This window comes from Leptinotarsa decemlineata, unplaced genomic scaffold (assembly GCF_025532065.1).
Source record: "Leptinotarsa decemlineata unplaced genomic scaffold, Ldec_3_MD MMD2_tig00026354_RagTag_RagTag, whole genome shotgun sequence".
In the NCBI taxonomy this organism is placed as follows: Eukaryota; Metazoa; Arthropoda; class Insecta; order Coleoptera; family Chrysomelidae; genus Leptinotarsa; species Leptinotarsa decemlineata.
This window is the reverse complement of record NW_027412702.1, coordinates 18,487,537-18,499,840: the sequence shown is the minus strand read 5'-3', so window position 1 is coordinate 18,499,840 and position 12,304 is coordinate 18,487,537. Positions and strand designations below refer to the sequence as shown.

At 32.9% G+C, this 12,304-nt stretch overlaps 1 protein-coding gene across 9 annotated transcripts in view; it reads left to right on the top strand.

The window, feature by feature from the left end:
* Window positions 1-12,304, top strand: part of ctrip (E3 ubiquitin-protein ligase ctrip) — a 75,201-nt gene that overhangs the window by 39,108 nt on the left and 23,789 nt on the right. For all 9 annotated transcript variants that reach the window (XM_074184155.1, XM_074184159.1, XM_074184158.1 and 6 more), the window contains one exon: window positions 5,884-6,096. In XM_074184155.1, the coding sequence (XP_074040256.1) occupies window positions 5,884-6,096 (213 nt within the window). The remainder of the gene's footprint in view (window positions 1-5,883; window positions 6,097-12,304) is intronic.

The following is a 12,304-nucleotide window of genomic DNA, read 5'->3' as shown; positions in this document are numbered from 1 at the left end:
TCAAGTAGAAGATATAGTGCCCCCTACCTTTCAGCAGTTCCCCTTTAATAACACATACAACGCGGTACTCATCGATACATTCTGTTGGTCACCGTACATGACTTCAAATTTAATTTTATGACTATTCAGCCAATCATAAAACTCGGTTAGTAAAAATTATCCAATACGAACCGCCAATTCTTCAGTCCACGTGGACTAATTCGTTGCGGCATAATTCCTTTGTATTGGTTTTTTTGGCCTTTGACTTCGCCGACGCCTTTAAGATTACTATATCGGTTACTTCGACTATACATGCAGATAATGTACCATAAGGACTGTTCATCTTAAATAGTTCAAAATGAGAATAACTTGATGCAACGCAGAAAGACATTACGCGTCGCGTCTACTGTAAGACGACGGGGGGACGGTGCGCGGGGGTAGAGGGGTGGTCTAAGCAATAAAGCGCCATTGCCGAGAACGCGACCTGTACGTGGGCAGACGTCGTTGACGATTGTGTTAGTTTTGCGAATTTCTTTATAGGTAACATAATTCAATTCTCGAAGCTATTCATCATGCAGTTGGCATATTTTCTAGTTACTGTATTCTCAAAGTAAAAATAAATTACTAGCTGTTGTCCGTCTTATATGAATGTACAGCCGAAGCTACTGAACCTAGAATCTTGAAATATGCAGGTAGGTTATTTGTATAGCGTAAATAAACATGGAATCCGGAATTTCCACCTCCAAGAAGGAAAAATTGGGGTTCAAAGATTGTATTGAATTTCGTCAGTTTTGAAGTTGGAAATCTGAAGTTTAAGGTTAATAAAAAAATATTGTAACTATTTGTTTGAAATTGTCTGTCACGAAACTCAATGTGACAAACCAAATTCTACGCGGGCGAAGACACGGGCAACAACTAGTAATTAATATAAAACAAAACTTTTTTTTATTTTATAACGTAATCTTTTTAAGTACACTAATAAAAAGAGCTCCACGAAGCGAAACATTTTTTGGAAAATTAATACATTTTTTGTGGTCTTCAATTAATACGCAAGTCAAGTGAAATACTGTCAATTAATTATACCTAGCCTTTTCAATAAACAACTTTAAGATTTGTTCCAAAGAGAATTTTCATAAATTTTCAAATTTATATTTAATAGTTAAAAAAATTCATCCGACGAGGTCTATTTTCGGCATTAAATTGAAATTATAAATAATAGATAAAGTGAAGGAGGGACTTTTTCTTTAGAAATTTCCTTCTCTATAAGGGTCTTTTTTTTAATTTGTTAATTTTTTATAGTTTTTGAAATATTTACAAAAACCTAAATACTTTTTTGTACATCCTAATTTGTATTTCATTGGTTCGGACATTGTCTAATATGATGTAAATTGATATTGAAATCCCTGAAAGAATCTATAAAAAATTAAAAAGATTAGCTGGAAAATAACAATTATATTAAGCAAAAAAACTGAAATTACAATGAAATAAAATATAAGCAACATTAAAGAAAATCAAAAAATTGAACTATTAACACGATATGAAAATTAACTTTTGCAATTTTTTGTGAGCTAAAAAACGGTTTTAGCATATTTTTCTAGATTTCATTCCGGATTGACTGAGCAATCGCACGTATTTTTACGACCATTATCACTATTTTCCACCATTCTCAACTTGTGAAACACATCGGGTTAGTCGAAAAACTTGTTGATGAGCGCCGCCTATCGAACCGCTAATTAATAATTCTTCACTCTAACGTGTGATATTTATTTTTCAATTGTTGTTTTACTATTTGTGTTATATGTTGGACTATTAGTAATGTTTGTAATTGTATTGTATTATGGTACACACCTTATGTTACGTCTTCTTGTTACTGTGTACTATTTTGTAAAAAAATGTATGCTCACTCTTCAACGAGAAAAATAAATATTGTTATTTATACGCCCAGTGACATTCGCACATGAAGTATACACAAACGTATACACGAACGTAAAGGGTTCGATAAACTCCATTTTTTTTAAATCTTAGGGTTGGTACTGGTACATCCCCCCCCTTAAGGACAGTGGGATTTTCCAGGTTCATGGTTGCAGTAGTCATTGTGTTTTGATTGTATTTAACTGGTATTATCAGCGTTCCTACTACTACTATTCCTACGAGTGTAAAAATCATGGCTGAAATTATCATCAAAGTGTTGTTTCCTTAGTGTGGTTTCCAAGTTCATGGTTGCAGTAGTTTGGATTGTATTTAACTGATATTATCAGCGTTCATACTACTATTCCGATGATTCTTTAAGTGGAAAATTCGCAGCAGAAATTATAAAAGTAATTAACTGTGTTTCCTAAGTGTGCTCTAACCATAAGAACAGTTAGCCTTATCATGGATTATGGAATTTTTGATTCGTCTTCTACCAACGAAGACGAAGAAATGCCTGAACTTATAAGTCTATCATCGAATTCTTCTATCAGGGAGGAGGATGAATCCGATCTCTCATCGGATTCTTCTACCAGCGAGGGGGAAGACTTCGAGGAATTGGAAAACCCCGGTTTGCTACACCGTAAGTGTAGAAATGATAATCTTGGCGGTATACCTAACGGCTATTAAGTGTTTCTCCTGTACTCAATAACAATTTGTTTAGATTGTTTCAGCAATTGAAATCTAAATCGTTTTCTGGAAACGTTTTCGAAACCTATTGAGGAAATATTACTACCCTTACTACAGTTGTACTTCCTACTTCTTTTTCTCTTAAGAAATTATTGAGTTTATCATTGTGGTATAATAACAATCCCTTGGAAACTATTTAAATTTTGATAATTTGGATGAAGTTAATAGCTGCTTCATTAGTTGTGACTGATATAATTATTGAGCCAATTTCAATTATTACTGTCTTGCGTGTATTTTATTAAATGCACTACCGGATCTAATGAAAAAAAAGTTTTTATACACCAGTGTTTTCAGTAGATTTAACTTATAATTGTATTGAAGGGTACACCGCTTCGTTAACTAACGTAACTGCACCAGTATGTCTGGCTTCTCTTTTTCTCACGCATACCTACGTCAGACCCCCTTTTCTCTCGTCCGACAGACGCTCAGTGTTTAGTGTGCGTTAGACATATACTGCTGACAGTATTAAAAAAATCTAACCAGGAAGCACCTAATATTCTTTTATTATGTGAAATGTGGCTTGAAAATTACATACACAAAATAATCAATGGAAGATATCATTAATAAATAACATTTTCTTACATTATAATGTTGATTTGCATAAAATTCAAGTAATAACCTAAGCTTTTCTCATGTTGAACAATTTCAATATCAAATAGTTCAAATTATCACCTCTGCCAGGCGTCCCGAGACGGATTTTTTTTAATCCTTTTTCGATTTTGGAATGTTCGGCAAAATGAAAATATCAAATAGTTATATACTCCTAGTAATAGGAACAAAGTGTTTTTAATTTTGAAATTCCACTGTGAGTTTTATTTTGGATATTTGAAATCTCGCAGGTAATAAATATACTGCAACTTTTCCTATCCTAATTCCCTATTTTCAAAACTACTATATTCAGGTATGTTGAGAATCATTTCTATAATAATAAAGTAATGTTATCCATTTCTTAACCTTTTCCTATTATTTCTAATCCGGATGTCCATGGTGGACAGAAATTATATAAACTGTATAAGTCAAAACCCTACTAATTCCCAAATCCTATAGGATTTATCTTAATCAACGAGGTATGTCTTTTGAATTTCTAAGAAGATCGAATATTTTACTACCTGATACCTGAATACCACAGTTTATTTCTACTCAATTGAAATGTGATATTTGATAAATGGTTGAAAGCTTATTGCTATTCGGGAAAACCACAAAGTGAGCGACATTTCTTGTAAAAAAACTAGAATAATGATACTTTCTGCTCCGTAGTCATCTCCAATATTTTCGCAGATTAAAAAAACATCCGAGGAACGCATTGTGTGCAGATGCAATGCTGCATCTTCTTCAGTTTAAGAAGGGCTTTGGTGTATTCATATTCTAAATGAAGTACCTATTCAAAGAACCATTAACATCGGATCAGATCATGACGTCATCCTATTTTCCAGCGGTAATTAAGAATATTACTGGTATGCCTGATTTAATCAGATATAAAAGTCGTTTGAATATGTTATTTCAAATCATACAACATTGAATATTTATAATAAATACTACATTCTTCACTTTTTAACCAACTCAAATATGAACGCCCATGGAACAGCCATTTGAAAATGATTTATTACCCTGCTGCTTAATGAAATAGACTATAGTGTGAGGAACAGTCCACTCCAACCTTCTTGACGCACATTTATACTAGCATCAAAATTTCTATTTTTAAAGGTCGCCATCCGTCGTTCAATCCGAATTTTTCGTGAACACAGCCCCATGTCATCGTGTTTGTAATAAAACAGCGCTAATTTTGATATAGGAGGCATTCATTAGATCCGTGTGAATTACTACACCCGGTCCATCTAAGCAACAGAGTGTTCCAAAACATTATCATGCATCACGTGACTTCCCAGACAAGGCTGATTGTACAGAGTCGCATTAAGGAACGACGGATTTTTTTTAATAATATGCTGCTGGGTATTGGAATTTTTTTAGGTGGGGTGTAGGGACACAAATTATCAATTTCTTCTCAACCGTATCAGTACTTGATATTTAAAAAATTTTACACTTTAAAATACTATATATGTACACACCACAGGCATTAAAACAAATGACCACTCCGACACTGTAACAATGAATTTCGCCAGCCGATTGCAGTTGAATCTGATTAGCCAGCATGAGGGGGCTGGTTTATTTTACTCAATAGATGCAAATGTGCGTTGTGATCATGTATCTATCTCTGATTTTTACCCTACATACCGAATTTTAACCCAAAATTCGAAATTTGACACATTTTCTATTAATTGTTTCGTATAAGGAGCTGCAATAATGACAAAATAATTTTAAATTAGTGTTTTATCAAATGTAAATTAATCTAATTTAGTCAGCGTTAGTAATCTGTCTCCAATTTTGAGGAATTTTTCAATTTTCTGTTGAATATGATTGGTTGCGAATTTGCCTGATTCTCATTCCTACATTTTAACGAATTAATATTATATTCGTAGTTTCTTATTTGGAAACATTAATTGAAAATCGGACTTGAGTATTAAAATTACAAAAAAAAATCAAAAATCGATAAATTGATGGATGTAGCCGTTACTGCGTGGTAAGAAATCATAATGAAGGAAAGAGAATTGAAACTTTCTATGTTTTTTACCACTTTTATTTGTAACTAACCTTACTGCAGTTCCGTCCTTTCGGACGAACGTTAGTTAGAAATAACAGTGGTAAAAAACAAAGTTTAATTTTTCTTTTCTTCATCAAAATTCGAATTTTGCGTTGAAATTTGTTGTTTAGGTACAAAATTGATTTTAAGCAACTTTTTCAAATAACTTTTTCGAAGCAAAATATCGAGAATTTGCCCTTTTCACAAGAACGCAGTAGACTGGATTCAAGGCTGTCACTCGGACTAATTATTGCGAAAAGTGCGGCCCATGAAGATCTAGAGCTGCACCAAAAATCAAATATCTGCTTTAAAAAATGATTCAAATACAGAGATGTCTACCATCTTAAGTGTGTCACACTGTATAATAATTTCCATCGATTAAACAGAAGGTCGTTTCTAATTCAGATCTCGGTCTACTATCAGTTGTCACTCTTTCTAAAAACCTAATTTATCAAAATACCCTTGCAAACGTCATTAGAATCGCAATTTGACGGAACCGACGCGACGTCAGTGGTGTCGCCCTAATGCCGTGATGGAAACGTTGAACTTTTCCGAATTCCTGCCCTCCTTGGAGGACGTATTTTGTGAATTGGCTCTTTTTCTTGCAGCTAACGATGAACCATCGTCCCCCCAAGAAGCCGCCCAAGCCGTTGCTCCGAGCGGAGGCGGTTCCGCCCCGGCCATAGATTCCGAAAGCGATGACAGCGAGGTTGGGAGATTACAGGCGCTGCTCGAAGCGAGGGGGTTGCCGCCTCATCTGTTCAGCGCCCTTGGACCGAGAATGCAGCAAATGCTCCACAGAAGCATGGGCACGAATAATTGTAAGTATTGGAGCTGGTTCAAAAAAATCTTTATCAAATCAACACACTTAATTTTATAATTTAACTTTACCATCTCAGATTGTGCATTTTATGCACATAGACAAAGAGAGGTATGTTACATTTTTGTCATCCCGTTTTCGCTTTATAGCTATTTTAATTCCCTAAAAAACTTCAAGAATCGCCCTGAGAATATTTACTCAAATTTCACATGCTTGTCTTCGTCTCCTAATTGAGCTTCTGGATGATCTTTCATGTAATAAGCAACATATGGGGGTTTTAAGAAAAAAGTTTTTACCAAATCTCCCTAACTTGTTCATAAGGATATCCTTATGGAATTATAATATGCGCCGCTCGAACCAAAATTACAAAAACTTTTCTAACCCGTTCCTCCACCTTGAAGACTTCAATATTGAAGCTGAATGGCATGCACTATTTCCCCACAGTCCCAGTCAAATTATCTTGCAAACGACTTGGTAGACCTTTGAAAGGATTAGCTGCAAAGGCAAGTTTACACTGATCCTATGAATAATGAATTTTCTCTAAGTTTGAACTTCGCAAAACGTTTCCAGTACAAATTTTCCTTCCAAGAGGAGTAATTCAAGTCGAATATTTTAAACACACGCTCATCGAACAGACAATCGAAGGCATTTATGAATTTCATGCATTTATTCCTGATAGTGCCACAAAACTTAACTATTCCAAAACAAGTATCTTTTACGGTATTAGTATCGCAATCTGCCATCATACGTTTGTAGACTATAGTGGTTATATGACTGTCCCATATGATGGTGTATAGTGATTATTTCATCAAGTTCAGTAACAGACAATTTGTCTTCTTAGGGACCTTGCAAACTTGCTGTCGCAAACAGGTTTTCACAGTTCCACCAATTTCATCGGAAGATTCTTTGCTGCGGACTGTGGCAAAAAAGTGTCATTCGGTTTCAATATCGAAGTTTTGAAGGTGATCACACAAATAGGAAGTTTTTTTTTTATTTCTGTATTAAGCGACACACATAATAATTTTGTTTGGACGTTCTTATGGATATACAGATATTTTATTTTCCTTGATAATAATAATAATTTATTTGCTCATAATATTTGCATGTACAAAAGAGTGAGTGACAATAATAGCAAATAAAATAGAAAACCCATAAAAGGTGAAACCTTGTGCATGGGTATGCTATTAAAACATCTATAAAATTTAATAATAAAATAGAAATAATAATAATAACTATAATTAAATTGCAGATATGTATGAATAAAAGTATATTATGTACTCTATAAGTTTAGATCAAAAAGTTATACAGTGATAGTAAGATATATCAATAAAAGTGAATTGAGTGTGGGAGTATAGGTAAAGTTGGGCGACAAAGATATTAATCTATTTATTTATTTTTTAGTTCATTTTTTATACATATTTTTTGATATTCACAAATATAAGCAGTATATTTAAGGCGGTTCAAGTTAAATGTACTTTAAAATTTTATACTGAACTTGTTTTCTAAATTTCTCTTTGGATGTTATGACAAAAGTATACATGAAGACGTACATTATGGAAAAATATAGTTATAGAAACTACAAGCAATTGTGAATTAATAAAAAATATTTTACTTGTTTAGTTGAAATAAACTAAACTTTTTTTTTTCTTTCCATTTAGTTTTGAATGAGTTCAATTGAGAACCGATAACTTTCCCATTTGCACACTTCTTGGCTGTGATTCCTATTGGGATTTTTTTGTAGATCTTAAAAAATCAAATAATTTTTTGAAGTGAAAAATTGGTAAACATTTTCTTAAACTCCATATGTGTTGCATATTATATTAAATTATAGCCTCAGAGCGATTTTAGATGTATTTTAGAATCTTGAAATTGCTATAACACAACACGGGTTGAGAATTTAAAAAAAAATCATGTTTTCTCAGTCTTTATAAAATGTACGTACATCTGTTCCAAATTTCATCAAAGTCTGACATGGCAAGGTTGAATAGGTGTGTTAATTTGACATGTGATGACCCATTCAGGAAACTAGAAATCCCTAATGAGTTTTGCATTATTGATTACAAATAAAAACTATATCGGAAACAAGAGGTTAAGATTGCTGATCATGGTTACTTTAATTACGATTAATTTCAAAGCTCTGATTTACTAACCACAATTTCAGCAGAGACGCAAAGTACCTACCAGCACTGAGAGTCAAAAAAGACTGGCGCAAATAAATTTTGCTGCTATATAACTCTGAACGTAGGAGTCTGATTTCATTGTAATTTTTTTTATTTTGTAGAACAAATTTTTGACATTATGACATAAGTTGAAGTGCCTCGTTATGTCAGTGGTGTTATCTCTTCTCAAATAACAACTTGATGTTTTTAATGATATTTTTGAAAAACCCTGTAGATTTTACCAGCACTCAAGCAGGATCAAATCTTTGATCAACCTGTTTATTAAACTCCCATTCACTGCAGATGAAAATGATGCTAATATTGAATATTTCCTTTCCCCCTTGCTCTGCTTATAGATTTAATTATTGGCACCCCATCCATGCAGATTTGCAATCTTTTCCTAAGGAATTTGTCCATTCCTCAGCTAAAGCATCATCTAAAGCAGGGTGGGGGTCACGATTAGAAAGAACACATTTTGGCTGGTAGGGTGTGGTGGAATGTAACTTGTAGAAACAAACGTTGTGTCTGCTTCTGCGACAGACATCTTCAGTGGTATATGCATTAACTGTAAGAACAACGGTAGTGTTTCGAAGACTCATCAAGACAAAAAAAGAAAGGAAGAAGAAGCCACATGACTGACTTAATGCGGTATTCCTAGATAAACGTGATAATGCCATTGAATTATTCTTTAAAATAAAAATAAAACGATCAAATGGACTCTTTTTTTGAGTGCACAGGACTATTTTTTTTGAGTGCACATACTAGATCTCGGTGACACAAGCTAATCACGACAAATAATATGCAAAGCACCCACAGAGTTAAACTTTAAATTGAAATAACACAATTCATATAGGAAGCCACAAAAGCAAATTTTTGGAAACCTTCATTGGTATCAGAAATACAGGATATCAAAATATTTATACGTCTATCCACCAAACATTTTCCTCTAACAACATATCCTGAATTTAAAGTATATAAAGGGTATGTATACTAAAAAATTTTCCATATTTTTTGATAAATATTGAGAACATAAAGGTGGGTGGGCAGAGGAAAGGAAAATTTCGAAAAATGATGTAAGTGGAGTCATAAATAATATAGTATAGACGTCAAAGTATTATTTGTAGTCCTAGACTTATTTGAGAAATAGGAATAATGAAAAAAGGAACAAGGTAAAATGAAGCAAAGTAATATTTTCAAACACATAAGTTTTGCTTCTTTAAATTTGAGAACATTTCAGAAGAAATGGAAATTGGAAAATGCACCTGTACAATATACGTGAATAATAATATCAATTGTGAATACTCATTTGAAATGGACAAGATCAAGTTTGTAGCTTACAACATCACATAACCATTCAGAAGAAACAGACATTCTACAGTGTGACAATGAAATGCTATAAACACAAACCCACACATAAATATAAATGTGAAGAGCTATAAAGAAACTATAGTTTTTCTCTTACAACAAGTTTGTTTTTATCCAGAACTGTATAACATTGAAAATCTCCAGTGTATTGAAGGTATGTTTGTATTCAGGCTTGATCATCTCAAATTTACGATGCAGCAGTTGACTAGTCTTATAATGAAAATTGAGTTCCAAAGGCATATTGCAAATAGTCGAAAAATAGGAACAATTGACTATAGGTGATATTCTTCCTTCAGTACTGAAAAATTTATCAAGAATTACTTTGAAATATTTGGGTGGTCAACACAGAAAATCAAGGGTTTCGAGAAGAAATGGATACTGTGGATCAATATTAAACTGATTTTCGCAAGAAAATAGAGAAAAGAGACTCCCAAATTACACAGAGTGTACCTCTTCAAAAGAAAATTTGGAATTTCTCTGTGATAAGTATTTGAGGACAGAAGAAGTGAATATATTGTTGAAAAAATGTGTTTTGGGGTAATTACAACTATCGAACAGTTGTGCGAAACAAGTATCACAATAATTCGACCTTATACCATGGAGTCGCCTTTGTGGGTCCTACATTAGGAATAACAACTCTGCTCTTTTACGCCTCTCTTCTTTCTCTTCACTTTTTGTAACCAATCATCAGAATATCTTCGTCTGAAACTTCCAGTATGTATAACAAGAACCTTGCTAAGTTGAGAATGCGCATTAGCTGCTATTAAATTCACACTAATTGGCTCATCCACATCAGCATAAACACATGAGAAATTTGTTTGTATTGTAACCAAAATACATATGGAACTACCACATTTTATTCAACTGTCCAATTCACTCTTCAATGAAAATCTTTTCCTAGCTAGTATGGACTCGTTGGAAAACATTGTCCAGAATGCCATGCCTTCCCTAGCCATGGGCACAGCCAATTATATTTGGAATATTTTTAGACTGCATGCTTTCATCATTAATTAATAAGAAATAAAAGAGAAACAAAAATACAGTTTCAAGTCCATCGCGATAAAGCTCTCTCTTTTTTTTTTCGACTTAGGCTGCTCAATATTCAAAATTATTGACTTTCTGTTGGTGTGTTATTGCCAATTTTTTATTTTTTATAAGTATTCATGAAATATTAGATATTTAAAAAAAATAATGTCGTGTTGCGTGTTAAGCAAATTACGTCCATATATTGGCCGTTTTTTTCAGTCTCTGATAAAATGCTCATATTTTTGTCTCTCTAATTCGATATTAGACATGTGCATGTTGTATTTGTCCTTTTATATATTAAATTTAGTGTATTGTATGGACGATATCTATGTTTTGTAAGTCCAGTGACACAACTGCAGCAACTTCAAATCGATTTTGGTATAGTAAAATTGATCAAAAGCAAACTTTATACTTGTGTCACTCGATATTGTTGATATGGAACCGTTGCAAATGTTACCATAATTATAAAGAACTATACAAAAACATTCCATCGGTCAGTAACTGTACGTTTTGGTGAATCCGTGTATACAGATGAATTGCTTTTCATATTTTTTAGAACAAATCAATATAACGTTTATTATGTTTTATCTATAGAGGTAACTCATTAGATAATCAGTTTTTACATCAATAAATATTTATTGATTCATTGATTATGGTACCAGATCAAATAGTTGACTTGATACAACAAAAGTGTCAGCCTTCATATCAATATATTTCCGGGAAGTTTTTTTATATATACAATTCCATAAGTATGTGTTCATATTTCATAATTTTTTATTTTTAATAATAATCTGTGATTCAGATTTTACTGAACCAAATCTGTGTAGATGATACACTCATCAGGAAAACAGGATTTTGCGATAGTAGTAAAATATTTTCTCAAATTAGAATAAATACATCACAAGTTCTATTGAACATGTTTGTTTCTTGGCAAATAATGAATTGTTCTATTGAGAGAATCTGCAATTCACCCACAGATCTCGAAAGAGAAGATACCACATATATTTTCAAAAATACTGATTCAATACATTTCTTCGCCAATCATATAAAAACTTTTCGAAAACACAAGATTGATGTTTTTGTTGTATCTCGATTTAGGATTTTATTATTTTTTCTGTTTGTAATGAAATATTTTTAATCTTATGACATTGTTTTTTATTTTTGTATAGTTTGTATTTATGTATGACTGAATAGAGAATCACACATATTCGTCTAAGATGTTTGACAATAATTTTCTGTATTCTGAAGCAGGCGATAGTTTGGAAGAAGAGGAGATTACGGCGGACCCTAGTGAATATGAAAATCGTTTAGCATCTACCAGTTCTTACATACCCTCTACCCCCGACCATGTGAATAATGTAACCTATTTCGAAGAATACAACGATTATAAATTTTTTGGGTACTATACTGCGGGTAAGACCAAATTTATTACTGTTACTTTGCATTTGAATGCAAAAGAAGACTGCAACAAACTTGAGGGAGTTCTGCCCGCATCTGAAACTAGCAACATCGTAGAAGGTTTGCATTTGGATACGTGACCAGAACATGAGCAACTTTTAAGTCTTTCTTATACTGGCAGAACAGAAGTCTTATGAAGTTCTTGTAAAGAAGCAGCTGGTTACTATTTTAGAAAACAAATCATCGAAGTCTAATCACTTA